This window comes from Thunnus albacares, chromosome 18, assembly GCF_914725855.1.
Source record: "Thunnus albacares chromosome 18, fThuAlb1.1, whole genome shotgun sequence".
In the NCBI taxonomy this organism is placed as follows: domain Eukaryota; kingdom Metazoa; phylum Chordata; class Actinopteri; order Scombriformes; family Scombridae; genus Thunnus; species Thunnus albacares.
Window position 1 is genome coordinate 13,155,573 of NC_058123.1, and position 23,751 is coordinate 13,179,323.

At 38.3% G+C, this 23,751-nt stretch overlaps 2 protein-coding genes across 5 annotated transcripts in view; both read left to right on the forward strand.

Annotated features, from left to right (window-relative positions):
* The first annotated feature begins 721 nt into the window (after positions 1–721).
* Positions 722–10,378, forward strand: ak1 (adenylate kinase 1). 2 transcript variants are annotated; one of them, XM_044333975.1, is made up of 7 exons: positions 722–851; positions 8,567–8,603; positions 9,324–9,359; positions 9,468–9,631; positions 9,803–9,919; positions 10,006–10,197; positions 10,295–10,378. In XM_044333975.1, exons 2-7 carry the CDS (start codon positions 8,597–8,599, stop codon positions 10,361–10,363), a joined length of 585 nt encoding a protein of 194 aa, XP_044189910.1. In that variant the 5' UTR covers positions 722–851; positions 8,567–8,596; the 3' UTR covers positions 10,364–10,378. The 2 variants fall into 2 exon arrangements, with proteins under 2 accessions (XP_044189910.1, XP_044189911.1); XM_044333976.1 differs by lacking the exon at positions 722–851 and adding an exon at positions 2,471–2,495.
* Positions 10,379–19,562: 9,184 nt separating this feature from the next.
* The window catches only part of eng (endoglin), a 44,027-nt gene continuing 39,838 nt past the window's right edge, over positions 19,563–23,751 (forward strand). Inside the window, exons 1-2 of one of the 3 annotated variants that reach the window (XM_044333558.1) lie at positions 19,563–19,685; positions 20,786–20,991. In XM_044333558.1, the coding sequence (XP_044189493.1) occupies positions 20,934–20,991 (58 nt within the window). In that variant the 5' untranslated portion in view covers positions 19,563–19,685; positions 20,786–20,933. The remainder of the gene's footprint in view (positions 19,686–20,785; positions 20,992–23,751) is intronic. The other 2 variants (XM_044333556.1, XM_044333559.1) reach the window with 2 other exon arrangements.

The following is a 23,751-nucleotide window of genomic DNA, read 5'->3' on the forward strand; positions in this document are numbered from 1 at the left end:
ACTTCTTTTGCATTGATATACCAATGCTGCAGAAATGACATTGTTAACACTGACCTCTATAGCACAGAAGTATTACTACAGTTAGAGCGCATTCGATTCCTGAGAATAGTGCAATCAATGGATTGAATTTCCCAACCTCTAATCTTTGGTGGAACAAAGCACAAAGGACTGACCAAACGTGTTGGTTATCTTCCAGTTTGGTTGCATAATCAAGTCTGAGCAGGAATGTAAAGAATTTATTGAAACGAATTAACCATGTACATGCTGGTTATGTCTGATTTGTCTCTCAGTTCTCTTATAACAACAGTCAAAATATATTTTTCCATTTCCCCCCCTTTTTTGTGTCACTTTCATTATTACAAAGCACTCCAGTATGGTTTCTGGTTTTGAATATTTGCTGGTCCAGATCATGCACACAATACATTACCATCACAAATAATCATCCGCTTTTAGCTTACATCCTCATAAATATGGTCTCTATAATACATTTTAAGTTTAAAAGGAAGCTGCAGTGACACATTCTCATGCAGCCATTTGTCACCCAATGACCTGAACTAATACTTAGTCGTGCACACTGCCACAGCCCTCCCCTCCTCTCTCTCTCTCTAATTTCACCCGTGCCTCCTCCTGTCCATCTCCCTTTCTCTCCCTTCCTCACTCTCCTTGCCTGTTCTTGCTCCCTCTTACCCAGAATGCAGCGCAGGCTGAGCAGGCTCAGCTGAGCTATAAAAAGGCATAGCATGGGGGAGGGAGGGCTGCCGTGCAGCAGGAACTGTGCAGACACACACACACGGGGATTCAGGGACGGAAGCCCCTTGCACTGGGATCTAGAGCCACAGCGCGAAAGACAGGTCAGTACAGAGGACAAAGGCTCCATAGAGGACAAGCAGGCAGGAAATGGCAGGGAAAGGGTCGGATTTTGTCAGAATGTGTAATGAACAGAGAGACATGTCAGAGAGAAAGAGAGTGGGCAGGCAGAGTGGGCAGGGCTGTTTGATGGGATGGAGAGTGAGAATTACAGAAGCAGAGACTGTAATGGTAAATTGTCATCTGTCTCAGCACTTTGGTTAGTCACACTGTTTAAAATGGTTGAGTGTCAGTAGATCAGGCATTTCTTCATAGTGCAAGGGCATGTAGGTCTTGTATGTCACCCACAGTGATGCCACTCAATGGATGGCATAATTACTCTGCTGAAAATATGTAGTCCTGTCATTGATTCTTTTTTTATTCTTTTTTTTTTGTTTACGGTTACTATAAAAACATTTTCCTCCACCTCCATCCATTGAAAGCCGTTTTTATACAACCTTTTAATTCCTCTGCCATGTTTCTAGCTCCTAGTAATGGTCATTGACAGCTGCTTAGGGGCTGAGTGACATTGATTCTTGTGAATAGACGGCACACGATTAAGAGAATCAAACCTTGCAATTTGGAAAACAAACACATTCGTGACAGTCACAGCTAACTCGGAAATTATCTCACTCCATCCTTTCACAAACAACATGGAATATTTCCCACTGCACTGACGTCAAAGGATCCCCTGTTCACCCTTAAAGGGACAGTGCACTCAATTAAATTGCAGAGCACCTTAGCAACCAACCGTACAGAGAGAATGCACTAATAGATTATGTGCTCAGTACTTTGTTTTCGCTCCTGTTGCTTCTAAGGGCAGTCAGTGAAAGCTTCATCCCCATGTGCTCTTTGAGAATGGTTGACATGCTATCCCTTAACAGCTGCAGACTGACTGAGTCTTTTTTTAGCTGGGCTACATGTTAAAGAACAGTAATAAGACATTGGGGTGGGACAGGCATGATATATTGACATCGGGTGGGGGTTGTGGTGAACCCAGTATCTTAATATTTCAATATACAGATAGAATTACAAAAAACCCACGTGTTCAAATGTGACTCCACTGATATATCTGGTTCTCTAAGTACTCTTGCATTCTGGCTATGCATGGCATTGCAATAGTTATGTATCATTAAGAAATGCGTCCATTTCAAGGAACATAATATGGATCCAATCCTAGTCCAACATTCACAGGGCTTTGTCTACATATGATAAAGTCCAGTTTAAACACCATGCCACATCTATATCTAGTAATTATACAACTTCTGTTGGGGAAAGTATTAGAGCAATCACACTGCAGCAAAGCCATGTTATGTTCCACCGAATAGTAGGTTTCTGTTCCATAATTCCATGCCATATTGATTACAATATATAAATATCATTATGCCATATTGATTACATACAGTATTGATTGCAATTCATCTTGAGCTGTGCAATTTAGTAGAACCAGAACATGTTTGACATACCAAAAAGGCAAGACACCCTCTAGATGGCACCATAATAGGTCAGAGTGGGATTCCCAAACAGGCACTGTGCTGACTCAGATACCAGCGTCCAAGTGACATTTAGACAGGGCACAGGGTTAACAGCAGCTGACATAAAATTGGACACCTGAGACGCAGCACCACTAGGACAGAGGAGTATTGCAAGTAAGAATCAGAGAACAAGCTGGTAGCAACTTCAGTGTATAGTCTGCAACAGTATGTCCTTCATAGTGAACCAGGAAAGATGTGTTAGCTACAGAATTATTATTTTGAACCATGTTTAACTGTCATTTATTTGATTCTCTGCTTCAGTGTTGCTGAAGTGAAACAACTAGTATCACCTTTGATATTTATCATTCTGGCCTCATAGTAACAGATTTGTTTGAATAGCAGCCATGTGCCAGTGAACAAACAGCCACAAGGTCACAAGGTCAAATTCAAGTCTCTGACTTTAAAAACTTTATTAATATTACATGCAATTTTATGTACTGTCACCCATTTCTACTGTATCTATTGTAAAGTAGGGTTTTGAAATAATGTAAAGTTTGGGATAACCCATCAAGAATTAGTTGAGTGTGTCTTAAAAGAGAGACAAATTCACTCATCTTTCATATTTCTTATCCTATTTTTGTTTTTTCTTTGCTATTTATGGTCCGTGTAAGTTCTTTTTCTGGGATTGTACTCAGAATATTACATTTTAGTGTGTGTACAGAGATATTTGTAATTAGGGTAACACTTCTTGAACTCCCTCTATTTTATTTATGAGCAGCTTTAAGTAACCTAAGAAATCAGCCTTTTTATCAAAAATCTGGTTTCACGGAACTCAGACCAGAAACTTCTCAAGTTACTTGATGAGCATAGTGCATGTGTGTGTGTTTAATGTAGTAACCTGGTAACCTAGTGACAAGTTCAGTAGTCAAAACTGGAGTTTGCATAACTGTATGCAAAGGGGGGAGTTACTGTAAGATGATAATATATATAGATGTTATATGATCCATATACTGTGCATTGACAGGTGGCATAAAGATGGCATTCTGACTCTGAAATAATTCCAAACATCAGTGGAAAATAGTTGTGCTGGTGAAATAGATACGTATCAGAAATCTGGCCTGTATACTATAGGCCTTCCCTACAGCCTGTACAAAACTAGGTGGTTATTTTGGCACAGGCAACACCTGTTGAGCCAAACCTTAAAATTATATTAAGTCAGTTCTGTCAAACACACTCATTTTCCACCCGAGGCATGACACAGACAAGCAGCTACTTGAACTAAGATATCTGTTTACACACAGCAGCACCAATGACTTTGCCCGATCTCCTTCCTCATTTTTGTCTGTCTTTAAGTCAGAGAAACAGGAAACCATCGGGCTGTTGTCTTCTTTAGATATACTCAGTACGAATAATCCAGAATTTATGGGGATTCCTGTGCCACAGATTGTTGTGGTCTTATTTTGAATCGTCAGCATTAAATAACCCTATGTGCTACAGACAGAGGCTTCTACTGTTCTACCACGGGTAGGCCAGGTTATCATTGGTTTGCAAAAATATATTCAAAATAGCTTAAAGGCCATAGGAGATAACTTTTTATCAGAGTTGAGACATACAGTGCAACTCAGTATTGTTATGCTCAATTTAAGTTTAGTGTGGCTACATTGTAATGTCTCTATTAATAAAGACATTGAAAATCAACTTTTCTCTGTGCATCATCAGTATTCACATTACGAAAATATGCACCAATGACACATCCTTGAGAGATGCATATGAGAACATCGATAACAACATTGCCAGTACTACTACTACTACTACTTCTGCTGATGTTTTTATGTGTTTGTGTGGTGGATGTGAAGCACAAGAGATAAGTTAAAAAGTCGTTGAAAGGTAGAGTTGAGTTGAAGGGTACCCACATTTTAAAGAATTTTTCTGTTAGATAAGAGTAAACTGCTGGCAGCAGAGTAACTGCAACACTGTAATTCTACAGTACAGATACTTTTGACTGACTGATACAGTCTAGTACAGTAAAAATGAAATGCTGTATATTTCTATGCTTATTTGAATTAATAGTAACATTCTGGTTAGGGGGTTGCCAGTAGATTACTTTAACTTCACACTGTTTTCTCTAAAAAGACATAATTGATAATATAATAACTCAATCTTCAATGCAATTAACATTAGCACTTTATTGTTCTGTGGGCTACAGACATCTGCTTAAAAATATGCATTATTACGAAAATTATGCAAAATAAGAAATACACAATTTAGAAAGGATATAAATCAAACAAACTTTTATTTAAAAGTTAATAGTATCTGCTCAAAACAATGGCAATAAACTAAAAGTCTTACATTGCATGTCAGAGACTGCCCCTTACCAAATGTGAAAATACCTGAGATACAAATTGTAACTCCTTCCAAATTATTGCTATAAGTGATTTATCTTACCAAACTTGATCTTAACCTTGGATCAAACAAGTGGGCTGAATACCAAGGCAACTAATACAGAGGGAATAAGTATTTAACCTATAAAGAATCCAATGAGGTATGTTTAGGTTCTCTCAAAAAGCAGTAAAAAATATCTGCAATATATAAATTTACTGCAATGTATTCTCTGCTGTAGTATTAAGACCATTTTGATAATATAGAATCATTCTGAAAATATGCAACAATAGCAACATTTGGAAAATAAATTGTTTGGGTTCTTTTTACTTCTGGAATATAATAGTCCTGTGTTTTACCCCTCAAAAGAGTCCTGTGAAGTAGGTGCATGCTGAGCTACAGGAAAAGTCTCTGGGTGTGGACAGTCCAAGCACGTAGCTCTGAGTCTGAAAAGTGAAGCCAATGCAGAAGTACCTTAAACCTGTATTCTCTCTAATGGCCAGCAGGGGGCGACTCAACTGGCTCTGAAAAGAAGTCCAATTGTACGGAAGTCTGATGTTCATTTTGTAAATTATGGCCCCATTCAGAGTAAAATAGATGATAAAGCAGGGTATGCTTTAGGGCGTGGCTAGCTTGTTATTGACAAGTTGCTACCACAGCGGTGTGTGGGGTGCTGTAGTTGGACCCTGGGGAGCTCCTCCCCAGCTCCACACTCTTATCCAAATATGGTCACTTCTCATCACTTCTGGCTACTAAAAACCAAGATGGCAACGGTCAAAATGCCAAACTCAAGGCTTCAAAACAGAAGCCCACAAACCAATGGGTGATATCCGGTGGCTACGTCCATTATTTTTATACAGTCTATGGGACAGTCCTGATTCAAATAGGAATCTTCTGGGTCAGTTAGATATGAACATCATCTGGCTGGTTGTCGTTCCTCTCTATAGATTTATTCCAGTGCTGCCACTGTAAAACAGCAACAAACAAACAAACAAATAACTAATCAAAATAACTCTTGGGAATGTACAATAACAATGCCTAATCAATGGTTATAAAGCTGATAATTCCAGGCTGTCTGTTTTACTACACCAAAGTTTCTTACCTGCACCCTCCTGTCTGTAAATCTCCTCCAGTCTTTGGCAGTTCTGCCCCACAGTCTCATAAATTTCTTCTGGAGGGAGTTGTGGGTGAAATCTTGTAGGTGTCTCTTGTATGTAGAACTGGATCTAGAGGCTCGATGCACAGCTTCCATCACAGTTCACATTCTCAATGCGGTTTTTCACTTGAACCAAAGTGACATTAAACCTCCACCCAAAAGTGACCCATCTACTGTCACATCAGCAAAATTCTTTCGGTACTACTTGATATTTCGAATAACAGTGAGGCACTGCGAGTGAGTGGGGTTAGCCTCATACCTCCTCATTTCATCTACAAGCACTTGTACCATCTCCATTGCTACACTGGTCCATTGTCGCTCCACAATTGCATATTTCCTGTTGCATTTGTTCCCAGGGAAAATGGAATTTTTCTGGCCATGTTTTCAGTATTTGAGATGTGGAAGGTCTGTTGCTTGAATCGTTGTTTCCTGCCTGGCTTAACAATAATGCAATGGCCGACAGCTGTGATGGGTTAGAATGAGATTGAGTGCCTGATGATGATGGCGATGAAGACTCAGAGACTGACAAAGCACTACTCAGTGGTGAAGAGCTTGGAATAATTTACAGATCCAACGTAACTGTCTCTGTCTCTAAAAAAAACATAAGAAACAAAGAAAGATTTTGGGTACATCGCTGATAAGCTATATAAGTGTCTCTGCAGACATTTGGCCAAATGTGGATTTAGAACTTTTATGGCCTTTCTTTTTCTGTCAAATTAGCTAAAGAAAAAAACAACTTAGTCTTTGTTTAAAATCCACTTATTTATCTTATATTAGGCATGTATGAAAAACTTAGCTTGTTTTGCACCTGCCTTTGTACAAACATTCTTACAAAAATATGTATTAGTATTGACCAATATGGTTGGGAAAATTTTAAATATTGATTTCAACCCTTAAAAAGGGTGTCCAGCCCCCATGAATTGTGGTCTTTAGTACTGTTTTGATAAAATACAGTGACATTCAAATCTCAGCCTCACTGATAAGTGACATTTTTAAATCATACACCCTATGGAACCCTTTGAAGCCAGTGAGTTGAGTGCTGTTAGCTAGCTAACTCACTAGCTACTGGGGGTGTGCCCGAATACAAATACATTATTTGGCAAAGCACAAATAGTGTTTTTTTTAATGAATATTTGTCTCATAGAAATCTTTTAAAAATTATTTGTTTTCTGTAAGAAAAAAAAAAACATGTCAAATACCAGTGTGCAGGTCAGTTACATCGCTATTTCAGTCTCTTACCTCTGCTCCACTGTTATGTCTATTAGCAGGTCTCAAAGAGGAGTCACATCCACCTGCTACATGACGCACATTTCATAATGTGGACATCACTCCCGGAGTTGGGGGTGTTCCCCAGAGATAAAGCTGAGCTACTGACACAAGCAAAGTGCTCCCAAGGGAACACTTCATGAACACTTATTGTAACACTTTAATTTTCTAAAATTAAAAGCATAATAAAAACAAAAACAGGATTATTAAACCTCCTGCCACTTTTATTTGAATACAAATACAAATAATTTTGCTGCCTCAACAAATACAGATACAAATACAAATACTGGGCCCTCTGCACATCCCTACTAGCTACTCAATTTGCCCCGTTCATTCCTATGAATATTGCTCAGAAGCTTATGAAGCCAAAAAAGTCACTTGCCACTGTAAAGACATTGCCCAGATGAAAACATACTGCGCATTCTCTATGTGCTGGAGCATGCTAACTAAAGACTTCCACTAGCTGAGATGGCTTACTTCAAGTTGAACCCTCTGGCTAACTTGAATGTAGATAAAACAATTAAATCATGCGGCTTTTCTAGACTTTTGAAATGTGATCGGACCAAATGGATCAAGTTCTGATAGTAAAACACTGGCTCTCTAGAGAAGGCCATATTTTTGGCGAACCGTAGGTTCTCCTACATGCTTGGAAGGGGAGGGTGAGGGGAGGGGTATTTACTTAATTGCAAACTGCAACCTCACTGCTAGATGACACTAAATCCTACACACTGGTCCTTTAAGATAATATGCCAATTTATTATCAAACTTCTTATCGAGCTCCAATATTCTCTCTGCAAAACCCAATTTCCAAAAAATATTGTTACTGTAATATAAAACATTAACACACTATTTAGGGCCTCTGTGCTGTTGTTTCAAATGGACCAGCCCACAGTGCATTGTTAAGTACAGTACAAAACCATATTACATAAATAAAGCAGATTAGTGGTGAAAATTGGCTGTAAATTAACAGCAATTGCTTACAGTGCTGTCTAAGTACTAAGAACTATTGCCAAAGAAAAAAGTAGAATTCGGATTCCTTGGTAATTGCATATATATGCATACAGTGGTACAGATTGTCTGAACAGATCATATGAAACACAAGACCAGAAGTGAACAAGACCAGAGAGCACTTTTGGAGAAATATCTTTATGATCTTGATTATGCTGCTACAAAAATAAATATAAGTCATTACTGGGACTATCTTTGGGGATTTACGGAATAGTCTGTAGATAGAATGATAACATGCTCGACTAAGTATCTGTTGTCTTAATTGTGTGAAATTAACCCCTGCTTTGAAATGAGCCCTTGTCCAGACTTAGACACTGTCAACCAAGAGGGTCAGTTCTCTATACAACAATGGACTGCTTGTGTGACCTTAAATTCTTCTATTGTCATCTGCTGTAGTAAAATTATTTACTTTTCTGTGTCCTTTTTTGTCTTGTAGTTGAAGAGAACACTCAGCTAACGCAACACAATGGCAGGTAAATAACATGTGTGTTTAAGTAATATTGTAAATGTATATCAATAATGATTAATGATGTGGAAAATGTTGATTTGTATTTACATTTTTATAGAGTTGATGTAAGGCAGAAGCAGACTTGTTTTATTTACTAGGACTCTACTGCCCTCTTTTGGTGATTTTAGAGAATACAGTGGAGGTCTTATTTTACATTTAAACACATATATTCAGTTGTTATTAAGCAGTCCAATAAATTATTAGGATATTATATACAATTGACAAAACATGATTTGCAATTATCATACAATAAAGTGACACCCATTATCAATATAGTTAAGTTAAGTTAATATCTTGTGTTTTATTAGAATTTTTTGCTCACTAGATTTATAACTCAGACTGCAGTGTCCTGTGAACAGTTGCATGTAGCTGCAGTGTCCTACCTGGCTACATAACATTATTAAGTGACAACTGTTGCCATGGTGACACTGTTTGAGCAATAACACAAACCTACACCAAAGCAAGCACAGTCAAAACAGCATAGTGGACCAGGAGACACTGTGTCCTGCAACTAAATAATGGAAAATATGCGTGTCGCTGATTCAACTGAAGGCGTTTCCTCCACATTTGACCCTCGAGATGGTTTGTTACAAAAAAATCCTTTTCTATGTTATTTAACTCTTGCTTAAAAGAAAGCATATCACATGTATGGACTAATAACCTCATTTGTACTTGCTTATTTCAGACAAAATTAAAGATTCAAAGATCATCTTTGTCGTGGGTGAGTACATTCAAACTCTGAATTTTGTCTCATCTTTGGCAGCAACACATTTGACCACTAATAGCTATGCTTCATGCTGTACTGATGCCTTCTGTCTTTCTTTTTCAGGTGGACCTGGCTCTGGAAAGGGCACCCAGTGTGAGAAGGTTGTGGCAAAGTATGGCTACACCCATCTGTCATCTGGGGATCTGCTCCGTGCTGAGGTGGCCTCTGGCTCTGAGAGGGGCAAACACCTCCAGGCCATCATGCAAAAGGGAGAGCTTGTGCCCCTGGTAAGAAAGTGGGACTTAATTTAATTTATTTTTTAAAAAAGGAATTGATTTCATCTTTTGCAAGTGATAATAATAAATAAGGAGCACTGTGTTTATCCATTTGTGCAATACCAAACAGATGAAATAAAAAAGTTCATTGTGAAGGTTGATCATAATGTTTTGGGCTTTCAGGACACAGTCTTAGACATGATTAAGGATGCCATGATCGCCAAGGCTGATGTCTCCAAGGGCTTCCTTATTGATGGCTACCCCCGTGAGGTGAAGCAGGGCGAGGAGTTTGAGAAGAAGGTAGGAGATAATATGTTGGTCTATACTTCATACAATTCATACAATAAAGGAAAAACCTTGAATCAGCAAACTCTCTTTGATTCCAGATCGGCAAACCCTGCCTGCTGCTGTACGTTGACGCAAAAGCAGAGACCATGGTCAAGAGGCTTTTGAAGCGTGGTGAGACCAGCGGCCGTGCTGACGATAATGAGGAGACCATCAAGAAGCGCCTGGACTTGTATTACAAAGCAACTGAGCCAGTCATTGCCTTTTATGAGGGCCGTGGGATTGTAAGGAAGGTGAGTACATCTGCAATGCTTGTGAAAATATAACAGTGAAACATGAATCCTATGTGAAATCTGACATACACATATGGTGTGATCTTGCTTTGCCTAGGTTAACTCTGAATTGCCAGTGGATGAAGTCTTCAGCCAAGTCTCCAAGGCTATTGATGCACTGAAGTAAAACAACATAACTGTCTGGTTGTTGTTGTTGTTGTTGTTTAATTATTGTCTCAGTGTCTATTTCATAAGGATGAAACATGAGCAACAACTGAAATAATACCCCTCCCACTCACCTTGGTAAGAAAAACTGAAGCCTTAACTCTACTTCTAATCCAGCAATAAGAATCTACATTTTTAAACTCACACAACAATTAATCTGTTTATACATAGCAGCACCTAGAAATCCACTTTTGTCTATATTTAAGTCTTGTTTCCATTCTGTGGTGAACATGTATGTGGATGTACCCAGCTCAAAAACTACTGTATAAGGGTATAAGAGGTGAAAAGTATTTTTACACATGAGGTGTGAACAATCCTCTAACCTTTAATGCACACGCTCACTCTGGGGAAAACCTGCACTTTACACAATGTTTTTCTTTCTCTTCTTAAGCCTACCATAGAGAGTCCAGAGTTCTCATTTTTGGTTGTGCCATTAGACAATGGCAGAGATCATCCACTGTGGCCTAACTGGTGAAAGTCTGTATACATGTACATTGACAAAACTTTTAAATTACTTCATAAATTAAGTTCTATTAATCTATTTGCAACTATATTTAAAGCACAGAAACATTTTAGTTTTTCATCAGGGTGTACACATGTAACATGGATGTCTATAAAGTGGTATAAGTAAAAAAAAAATCTGAATTAAAGAATAAGGAAAAATGTCTAACATTTGAAATTAGTTTATTAGCAATGACTGTATTTTACTATTTAGAGGATGCACTTTCCAGTACTATTTAATAGTACACAGGCTGACATTGTAACTAATCATGGACAAACACAAACTGTACAGACACATATGGTACAAAATGTCTAACATTTGAAATTAGTTTATTAGCAACGACTGTATTTGACTATTTAAAGGATGCGCTTTCCAGTACTATTTAATAGTACACAGGCTGACATTGTAACTAATCATGGACAAACACAAACTGTACAGACACACATGGTACAAAATGTCTAACATTTGGAATTAGTTTATTAGCAATGACTGTATTTGACTATTTAAAGGATGCACTTTCCAGTACTATTTAATAGTATACAGGCTGACATTGTAACTAATCATGGATAAACACAAACTGTACAGACAGTTAAACAAAGGACTTCAATGCTTCAGCTTTGATAAGGGAAACATTCTTCTGTTCAGAAAACATGGTCAAGGTGCTGGAGCATGTAGACACAACAGGATGCAGGACACGTTGCTTCAGGCAAAGGTCACCACTGTTATGTTTCCTTTGAGCCCGTGATGTTCAACAGGTCCTCCTTTACCTCACACCTTCCTTACACACACACATACTTCCAGCAGGCTAAGCAAACACTGCAACAGGTATCCGGACTACCCTCAAAGGAGAGCTCTGATCATGACTCTGCGCTGTAGGGATGAGGAAGAGGAAGACGGCTTCTGAGGGGGGACAGGATGCGTACATCGGAAAGTCAATCAAGAAAAGGCGTCTGTAAGCACTTTCATAAAGTCATCGAGGATACTGCCTGAATGCTAGGAATGCTGCTCTCACCTAATAAAGGTACAAAACAAAGGGGAAGACAGGAGGTTGCAGTGTAATTCATCACGTACAGCAGAGAGAGAAAAAAAGAGAAACATGACTGAGAATGTGAGGGAAACTATGAGCATATCTGTAACTGTGTGTGTGTGTGTGTGTGTGTGTGTGTGTGTGAACTGACCTACAGTACAGTCCTGCAATTCAAGGGTCACAACCCAGGTTAAGCTATTATGAATTAAGGCTGGGGATCAGCCCTTGAACAGCTAAGTGCAGAACATTTTAGCATTCAAGACAAGTGACGCCACTATATACAGGATTTGAAAATGTCTGACTTCAGCACCGCCCCCCTGTGGTTGTGTCAAAAAAGACACTGTGGCAGATGGCAGTTAGCTGAACACCATTCTCAATTTGGTAAAAAGTCCACATCTAGTCATCTAGATTACATCAAAATAAAGTAGCATTGCAAAGATCTTACAATAAAGGCACATAAAATCTCTCACATATTGTATATGATCAGTGCATCGACTTTTGGTAAATTGACAATAGACCAGTTAATAGAACAGTAGATGGCTATATGATAGGACCCACACTGAACAAGCCTGCATTCAATCAAGTGGGAAGTAGCAATTATTCACAGGTGTCAGATAGGTGTCAACAAAATTACTTATTTTCCATCTACAGTAAATGCAGATCTAATGGTTAAATCCTCCAAATAGGCTTTATAACCACAGAGATGTGTTAATATGAAAATTGCAAATTAGCAGCCTCCTGTTTAGTGCTTCCACCATGGCAGATAAGATGAACTTAAGAATTATGTGCCCACCATATAATTGTGTGCACTTACTGTAGCTGCAGAGTCTGACATAATTGCAAGGAGAATATTGTGCAATCAGCTATGAATATCACACACCAGTTTGGTATCACCTACTTGGAAAAAGGGCCATTTTTCAATTAGGTTAGTGATAAAAAAAAAAAAGAATTGGATGGAAAACAGCATGAAGCATCTGAAAATTATATATACTCTATGTATGTATATATACATACAGTGTATATACAATTATAGATGTTATTTTTGTTTCTGCTGTCTGCATAATAATGACTGCACTAATACAATAAAGACAAACAGCCCAGGAATGAACTACATGAATAGCCCAGAAATTACAATTACTCTTTAGAGTTCTATTAGAAGGCTGATAGGCTAAATGTGATATAGACATGCAGTATCTCATGGGAACCGTCTGGGCTGCCAGGCAGCAATCCCTCCAGGCGTGAGACAGGACATGCAGAGTTTAAAACATGGCCTGCTTGCTGAGAAAATAACTGCCTTTTAGCACGTCACAGACAATTACATGTGGCTTTGTGGCTGCAGTGTAAAATTAGAGAGACCACTCACTTAACTGAATCCTAACTGCGCTTGCAGCAAAAAAAAAACATGAATTACATTCAAAAGTTTAATATGATTTTGCAAATGGGTTGTTTCCGCGATGAGGGCCATGTCAATCAGTGGGCTGGGATTGTAGATGTATATTAAATGACTTTGTAAGGCTGACAGGTTTCTGGTCATATGGTCAGCCTCGGATATTACCAGTGCAAGGCCATGCGTCAGATCCACCCCTGGAGGACGATAAGGAAATGATCACTTTATTCTCTCTCTCTCCTCTGTTATGGACTACGGCGCGCTGGCTGGCTGGCACCACAGAGACCCAGTGGCACCGTGCGGGAACCAGCGTCAACCTGTGATGAAAGACGATGGCCGATTGTTTCCTGTTATTGAAACACTACTCATGGATGGGTGTGGGTAGTTGGCTCCAATAAAAAGGAAAGCCATTGAAAGAGAGTGCTACTGTAGAAGTGTCCTCAGATGTGATGGAGTACCTTAAATGAATGCCTTCTGTAACATAATACGCCTCAGTCAAGTCATGTCAACTTCTAGAGGATTGCAATAATTTAGTTAACACAGAATATACACAAAGTAGAGTGAATTTATCTCTACTTAGTGTAGTGTCCCATGTGCATTTCTTTGTCTATGCTGCCTGAAGGAATGAGGTCAAAGCAGAGTCACAGAGTCAATAAGCAGAATATCAACTACTCTTAGAAAACAAGGCTCTGTGTATGACTGCTGTCAATGGACTGTAGGATTTTTAGCACTCTAACATGTCAATTAACCCAGCTAGTCATTAAGCACTTGTGATCTCTAATCATGGATTAAGTAGATTAGGCCAGTAGGATGTCTATGGTTGAAGTGCACATGGAGCTCAATTTAAAATGATTGAGGCAGATATATTAATTAAATTCTCAAACTTCTGCAACTAAAAAAATATTCACACTTGCCCTGGTTGAGAATGCCAATAGAGTTCAAATCAGAGTAGCAGTGACATTGTTTCACATCATATTCTTACATATCAAAATCAACAGCATAAACCCAGTTTATGCTTGTGTTCATGATACCATTTGCCATGCTTGTGATATACAGGCACAAAGTGTGTGAAAGCAGTTTCTATAAGGTTTCCTCTGATGAGCAGGTACAGTGTTTTCCTGAATCACAAATTCCATACATAGTATATAGGAAAAGACACATGCTTCATTTCAAACACTCCTTTCATTTACAAAAAAATATCTGGATACAAATTTAACTGTAAATAACTTTTTCTATTTATTTTCTTTTATTTGCACAGTAAAACAAAGCAGCATAAACTCAACAACAAAAGAGAAGAAACAAATTGTGCAGGTGAGATTTAGAAAACCCCTAGAGGCCTATGATAGTAATCTCACCTCATTACAAATTATAAGCAAATACAAAAGTCATGTGATCCACAAAAATAAGCAAACATGAAGTAGGCAGCTCAAACCAAGCAACTTGACTGACTTTTCTCACTGGAGTGAAAATGGAAGAAGATAGAGTTGGTTTCTGCTGTTCTGTTAGTATAATAGCGCTGCAGTTAATACCTAAAAGACATGACACACGTACTGTATGGAGCCAAAACACAGAGAGAAAGGGGAACAGAGCTAGACAGAAAGAGTAGCACTTTGTGTACTTTTTTTTTTTTCTTCGGCACTATTGTATGCTTTTCTGACATTGTTGAACTGTAGTCTATATGTCAGTTTTTTTTCTGTTTTGCTGCTTCACTGCTCTGCCCAAAGACTTTGTGTGGAGAGTTGTTGATTTGACGGGATGATGACTCCTCTGAGTCTGTTCAGTACAGAAAGGATGTTTTGTCTACTCTTTGCTCCGGTCTATTTTTTCTCACAAAATAGCGGTGGTGCAGTAGCTAAAGATAAATGCTGTTTCTTCAAGAGATGCTTTTTCTTTTTCTCTTTCTTAACTTTGACCAGGATGAAGTAAAGATTATAAGATATTTTAATATGCCGAATACCAAAAGAACAAACAAACAAAAAAACAAAAACAAACCTAATTCGAAATAAAAATCTTTTGTTATTGTGTGTGGCTCTGGCTTTCAGTTGTAGGCCTATTCACCCATGCAGGTGTTTTCACTTATTTTGGCTGATTAGGCCTCCTCTAAGGACTGTGTGTGCATGTACAGGTTGACAGGCTTATTTAACCGAAGATATTTTGACATGAGTTGGAAAAGCTCAAGTGTAAATGATAAAATTAACAATGGCTGAATTCCATTTAGCTGCTTCTGGTGCTGCTATTGTACATGCTGGTTCACTGTCAAGTCTTACTGGGACATTTGAACAGAATGAAACCAGTGATAATGTTATCAGTAACACCTGTGCTTTTCCTACTATGACAATTCAAAATGTTTGACAGCTGTGCAAAAGGCCTATTGACATCTGGTTCTTTCTCCTGCCGTTAAACTTACACCTTTATAATTTATTAGAGCTGTATGTGAAACCACTCCCTTGTTCATGCATTTACTACTCTCTACATATAGATACTAAATAATTTACTCTATATGATAATAATAATTCAGACACCAATGACTCATTTTCATTTTACACCATCACTGACAGCTGTAGAGCTGAACAATAGTATTTTTTTTATCTTTGAAATACAGGGCATTGCATTGTGAGATCTGGACACTACTTTATTCACATCATTGTTGGATTTTCTGAGGTCACTAGCTATACAGAGCATGAATTTCACACTCTGGATTCAGACACATAAAATGTTGGACAGTAAATGTGGTGCTCTGTAGGGAGTGATTTCAGGCCCAGTCTTGATGATGTCACACAGTTCCCTGCATAGCTATTCCCAGTTTCAACGTAGACAGAGCTCTAATCATCAGAATGATTGAAAACACCTGTGTGAGTGTGAAAGGCCTTTAATAAAAGGATTATGTACCAGTTATTTCAGCAAATGTCCAAAATATGACATATTTACAAGTAACAAAGCCCTCTAGTGGCCATGGTAATAATGAGGAAATAGTGTGACATTATTATAGAGCAATGGATCTGTTCACAGGGACATGTTGGGCAGACATTTTGACTAGAAAAGCACAGGTGTAAATAATACTACATTGACATTAGAGTTGCGAAGTGGGACTGTTTTTCCCTGTTCTGTATTCCCATTTCAAACATTTCTTTAAACAATCTCCTCAATGATACTGAACATAGAAACTCAGGACTCTCTCGGACAATGTAATGATACGACCACCAGTTTCAATTATTTCAACTTAAGTTCTGAGAAATCACATGTCCGTGATTTTGGCATGATGGATGGCTAAGAATACTACAGTACCCATGAGCCTCGGCCCCCGTTGCTATGGAGAAGAAGCTATGGGCGCAAATCAGATGATCTTCACTGCTGAAGTTGTAAACAATAACCATAGTTGCTGAATTCACTCAAAAGTGTCCCAGAGATGAAAAGTAAACCTATTGACGCTGAAGACTGTAAAATCTGTTTTTTCACCATCATAATCTTTAGCTTCTGTACATCTGAATTTTAAGCTTAGTGATTAGCTGTTTCTTGCTGTAATGCTCCTTGGGAGTCATAGTTAACTTCTATCCTGAAATTTTTATGTACACAGTCTTGTACCTGCGAGAACCAGATATTGTCTAACGCAGCTAATCTTTCACTGGGAGAGTTTCATTTCATTTTTACTTCCACTTTGCAACTCTATGGCTTTATTCCATTCATTTCCCTGAAAGTGGCTCACCAAAATGGAATGCAGAAACCATTAATATCATTAATTCCATCTGTGCTGTTCCTGCTTTGACAAGTCAAAATGTATGTAGTGAAAAGGGTCTACTGGTTTATCCTGATCAAACTTAAGAAGGAGAAAAAAGCAAAAGCGTCTTGGAGGGATAGCATTTATCTTTGGATACCACCATTAGCACCACTACTTTGTGAAGGAAAAATAGACCCAAGCAAGGTGTAGACACGACATCCTGTCTGTAGCTGTTGAACAGACTCAGAGGAGTCATCATCCCATCAGATCAACTCTCCACACAAAAGTCTACAGGCAGAGCAAAAAGAGCAGCACAAAAGAAAAACAGACATACAATATATAGACTACACTTCAATAATGCTACAAAAGCATTTAGAATAATTACAGTATGTTGGTAGCAAATCAAATTACAGCTAGGGAGAAATGGTTAACCTAGCTAGTTTAGGATTACTGGAAGCAGGGGAAACCATACATCTGTAGAAAAAATAAATGAATAAAAAATCACCTACCAGCACCTTTAAAGGTTCTGTATGTAGGAATCTGAAATTCCCTCTCATTAGTGACATCTGTGGCCATTAAATGAGCTGCAGTCAACATCCCCCTGCTCTTGCTCACAAGCTCGCAGCATGAGATTATTGCAGGTGATGTCTTTTTCCTTGCTTACACTTCTCATAATTACATAAAAGATCTCTTTTTGTTTTTGTGTTTTGCACCATGTTTCAGCAAAGCATCTTTCACTCCCAGTCAATCAGGGAATATCTTTTTGAAGAATGGTGTTCATCCCTCCAGAAGAGTTCCAGAGATTTGTAGAATCAATGCCAAGGCTGATGAACACCATTCTTCAAAAAGATATTCCCCCATTTAGTGTTTTGATGATGGTGGTGGAGAGCTCTGTCTAACATGTCAGTCCAAATTATCCCATAGGTGTTCCATTTGCTTTGAGATCTGGTGACTGTGAAGGCCATAGCATGTGATTCACATTATTTTGCATACTCATCAAACCATTCAGTGATCCCTCGTGTCCTATGAATTGTGGCATTGTCTTCCAGGAAGAGACAACTCCCATCAGGATAGAAATGTTTCATCATAGGATAAAGGTGATGACTCAGAACAACTTTGTATTGATTTACAGTGACTCTTCCCTCTAAGGTGACAAGTGGACTCAAACCATGCCAGCAAAAAGCCCCCCACAGCATAACAGAGCCACCAGATCCCTTCACTGTAGGGGTCAAGCATTCAGACCTGTGCCAGTTTTTCCTTCAATTTGTCATCTGTCTGTATATACTCACTGGTCACTTCATTAGGTACGTCTATGCATTCCAATACAATCCAATACAACAACTCTGCCATAAATTCTACATTTACAAAGCTCATACATCTTCAGTTTTTGTTGACATTGTACTGTGCATTGTATTGAAAGGTGTTCCTAATATTTTGCCCCCCTCATGTATGTTAATTGAGTGGACAAGATATTAGGAACACCATTTAACAACAACAAAAGCATAGGTTACCAAAAAGCTGAAAAATAACGTTATAAAAAGCCCTACTTCCAGGTAGTTACATTTTTAACGTGTAAGAAAACATAAACAAGTTATTTTGGGAATTATTTTGTTTATCAGATCATCTCATGGTCTTATTTGTCTGTTCTGTTCACCATAAGCAATACATTAGATAAATTGTGCCTATTTTAAACTAAAAACGATTTGTACATTGTAAGTTGTGGTAAGCGTATGTGGTAAGTGTGGTAAGTGGTAAATGTTAAGTGTATGTGGTCTAGGGTACATAAAATACCAAAGTAAGTATATACATATATATGTATATATATATATACATACACACACACACACACACACACACACACACACACACACACACACACACACACATATATATATATATATATATATATATATATATATATATATATATATAATGGTTATTGATGAATAATAAGTCACTTAGCGGGTAAAACATTTTTTTCAGTGCTTGTTAATGAATTCAAACATGGGTCAAATTTGACCCGTGAACACTTATCTAACACATTAGGAGGGTTAAAAAAAAGAACAAAACGGTGGGCTTCATATCATGGAGTGGCCGGTATAACGGTCATCGAGCTGGTTTGGGATGAACTGGACAGAAGGGTGAAAGCAGAGCATCCTGACAGTGCAACACATTTAACTTCTGTAACAATGTTGGGAATAACTTTCAGAACAATATTGGATTTCCATTGTAGAAAGAATGCCACGAGTAAAAATTCTATAAAATTTTGTCAAACAGAAAGCTTTAATTATTTCTTTTCTAATCTCCAATTGTATATTGGTTCCATGCTTTAAATTCAGAATACATTGAGATATGAAACTATGTAAATTTCAATAAAAATTGGAAAAATTGAGGTGTACTAAAACTTTTTCTCACTGAGATTCACGTACTTCATTCCGTGGAACAGAGAAGACGACTGTATAGCACGTCCAGCGCGTACTAGAGGGGAAAAGGTCGGTGGGAGGGGTACAAAAGTAAATCTGCACCGCCCAGGCAGGCGACACAAAAAGTTTGGAAAGTCCTGACACCGTTACATCGCTTGAACGCAGCCACATCCTCGCTCGTGGATTATAAAGCCTGATACCTAATTCAAGAAATCCACCCTACTTTAAAAGTAAGTTTTGAGTTTCATAACTTTGTTTTTACTTCCATATTTTCTTAGTTTTGCGTGGTCAGTTGTATTTCCTTGATAACCTATAGCCCACACTCTTCCCTTGATTCTCTGTATGTCAGTACTACGGTCAGATAGCGATATAAAGTGCTGTAATGTTTCTTAACAGTAGAGTTGTGAAATAAAGTAGTTATGGTCAAAAAGGAGGCGCACAGTCGACTGTAAAGGATCTTTAGGCTACTTTCCATGTTACTATTTCGTCTCATTAATCCCCATTAAGAACGTTTATCAATGGATGCTTTTAAGCCCATTTGATTTCTTTCTAAAATACACTTTTTGTATTCACGTCGATAGATAAAGACGTTGTTCTCTCATAGTAAAAACTGCAGTCTAGGGAAATAACGTGACTTTTTTTTGTTTCCCTTTAGAAGTGCATAAACAGTTTATACAGGCTCTTCCTCTCCCTCTATATGAATCATATAACAAGAGCAGTCTCCTGCTTATCTGATCTCGGCATTGTGATATTATTTAAAGAAAGCGATGCAGTAGTGCTTCCTGAAACAGTCGGCCAGAAGTTAGTGACCAGCAGATAACCCTTGGGTTCAGACCCTCATTGTGCACCAGGAAGACGGAGAGAAATATTGTGGGATTGTCCTCAGGAGGAAAATCCTGTCATCCTACTAAAGGAATTCAAGACATTTTAACAACACCATCAGGGTTATGTTAACAGAACAAATTGTGTAAGTGACCAGTGTCCTTTATGGGTCCTAAGTTATCATATTGAACTGATTTTGTTTCGTTATCTAGTAACATAGAGGTAGCATCATTCATTCAAAGAGCAGCATTTTTAATATTATGGTCATAGATAGGCTAATATTGATCTTGTGTATCCAGCAGGAGCAGAGAATGTGTTTTATAACCTTTACATGACACAGTCTTGGATAACAGGAGATAGATTTGCATACAATACTTGTTTTGACATCGTATGCCGAGTATTAAGTGACCTGCATGTGATTGGCAGTTAGTCACGTCCTTATCGAAAATTCTCATCCTCTTATTGATTCCTGGCGTCTTTTTTTCCCCTGACCTTTCAACCTTCTAAGACTAGAATTGTCTGCTCTTCTGCTGCCACAGTCATTGCAGCTCTGCCATTGGACAAGGACACTTCAACCACTGCCCGAGTATCCATCCTCACACTCCAGAGACCCAGACTCAGCTTCTGCCAGCACCTGAAACTTAAAATTAACAGAGATGGAGGGTCACATGGCGCTGTTTGCCCTGCTTCTGTGTATCACTGTTGCAGTTTCTGGTAAGTGAATGGATTTCTTTACTAAAAATTGCATTGAAAAGTGCACAACCTTAGACAACAGACCACAGGACACAGAGCTGAGTGGATTTTTAGCCTCCAGGGCATATTTCTGTCAACCTAAAGTTCAAAGGCAGATATTAACATTGTCCTGTCATGGGGGTTTTGTTCTGGCGTCATTTCATTCTGAAAACATAAAAGAGCACTCTTTCCTCTGTTGTTTTTCTTGCACGGTAAATCATGATTTTACCACAGGTCTATACAGAGGTTATGTGCAAAATAGTTGTTTTCGAGTCTCTTGGTTTGAATGATTATTTATCCTTAAGCCCACTTTCCTTACTCAAGGATTACATACTACACAATATTTTATTAGAGTAGGGAGAAAAATACAATGACACAAGAGCTGAATTCAAAACCTGTGTAGTGCCAGTTTGTATTCAGACTATTGAACCGTTAAGTCACCATGGGAACCATTTGTTTGTGCAGTTTTGCAGGGTTTATCGATAAAAGAATATTTTTGTTATAGACAGTCGAGACACAAGAAACAAGTAAACATGGGCATTCGTAGATTTTATGTGATCCTCCTCTGTTGACACCTTCTGTCAGTCCTTCCACTGGCTGCCTGTGGCTGCCTATATCAAATTCGAACTTGTAATCCCTACAAGGTGGCAAAGGGAGCCGAAACCCTCCCTACGCCCTCAGGCTATAGTCCAGCCACAGACTCGGTGCTCTGCATTGCTGCTTCAAGGTGTTTGGGTCTCACTTCCCTGCAGCAGTCTGGCATTAGAGGTGCCCACATGGTTTTTAATTAAGAAAACAATGCTAAATAATTTATTATTTGATTAGTATTCCCCTTTTGTGCAGCTTTAATATACTGTTTCAAACCTACTGATCTGAATTTAAAAATATTAATATCAAAAGTGCATCATGTTAAGCAAAGTATTTTCACATATATATTTTTTTGTCCAGGTAGAAGACATAGTTGAATCTCTTATTTCACATCACAGTTTTAGACAATGCATCATTTAAAACTCTGCCTATCTAAGTACTAAATTGCAGTATCTCAGAGCTGTAAAAAAACATATAAACTCGTTGTTACCAGAATCATTTAATAGCCAACTTTTTTTTTTTTTTACCTGCCACTATGTATTACAGTTTTAACATTAACTGTCAGCAAAACAATCGTGTTCTCATTCATTTTTCAATGCCGCACTTGAAGGTGAAATAAACACTTAGGTGCAAGATAACCTTTTTCAGACTCTGGAGTCTATAAACTATAAACCAAAAAAATAAACTGGCATTTCTAACTTTCTTTTTAGATAAAGCAAAACAACCCTGCCAAGCATACATCACTGTTAAGATTATGTGCCAGAAAAACAAGCCTGTTCCCTGAATCTGGCTTCCGTGCTGACCTACTGTATGACAAATCACAATATTGCCACAAGTGCTAAACACCCTCTCAGCAGGGGTGCTGATGGCAGGGATACAGAGGTATTTTTTGGCCAACTGGCAAACCTGCGGAGAGTTGACCTCATAGCTTCCACCGCAGGGGATCTGTCTCGCTGTCTGCTGGTGGAGTCTGTAAGGAGCTGTTTAGCTCAGCCTTAATTGCCACTGTGACACATAGTCCTGTATTCGCTATCAATTTTTTTCTTTCCTTTAAGAGGTTCCAAGGATTTTCGTTTTCTCTTCCACTTATTTTTGCATCTTCTACAGCAGCTGTAGGAGGGTACCCAGAGGGAGCTGCAACACTGTTCTCAGTGCTCTGTACTGAATGCTGAAGCATTAATCAAACATTGGCATGATGTGATGATTGCTCCATCTCAAGCATTGTTTATTCATCATTAAAGTATATAATATAGTCCAGTATTGGCATATTAATTGGTCATTTGCTATGACATTGACTCCTGGGCTTGGTACTGTGCTGTTGTTAAACAAATCAAACCTTAATATCAGCCACACTAATACCAACAGTACATTCCATACAAAATCAAATTTAGCACATTCCCAGACTGAATAGGTGCTGTGAAAAATAAATCACCGATATATTCACTGTGATTTGAAGTCTGTTTGTTTAATAGCATCCTCGCCAGCTGCGAGTCACTGTGGGAGCAGACACAATGTGAAAGTTCCACAAAGAAGAAGTAAACACAAGTAAAAGTAAATCAAAAATAGCCTGCAGCCTGCAACAAATCCCAAGACACACTTCGCCAGTTTCAGGCTATGGTATATTGTATTTTACTTGAGCTCAATTTTTCTTAAGCTGTATTTAAACTTTTTATATGTTTGACCCTTCCTTCAGCTCCTTGATATCAGGTTGATTAAATCATTTGTGATGTCTGAAGCATGCTTCGAATCTGCAGCAGCTATTAAACTCACAGTAAAAGTAAACCAAACACTCCAAGTATATAAATCTATAGTTATACAGTAGATAGATAATATTGCTAAGTGACCCAGTAGAGCAAGTGGATGAGCTCCCCTCTCATGTATGTTAATGGAGTGGGCAAAATATTAGGAACACAATTCAATATAACGCACCCCAGTACATCATCAACACCCACTACAACCTCAATAATAAACATTAAGTAGGATTATCACCTTTCTGACAATGTCAACAAAAACCTGAAAATGTATAAGCTTCGTAAAAGTAGAATTTATGGCAGAGCTGTTGAATTCGGTTGCATTAGATTGCACAGGTGTACTTAATGAAGTGGCCTGTGAGTGTATATACTTACTTATCCACTTCATTTCCTGACACTGGAA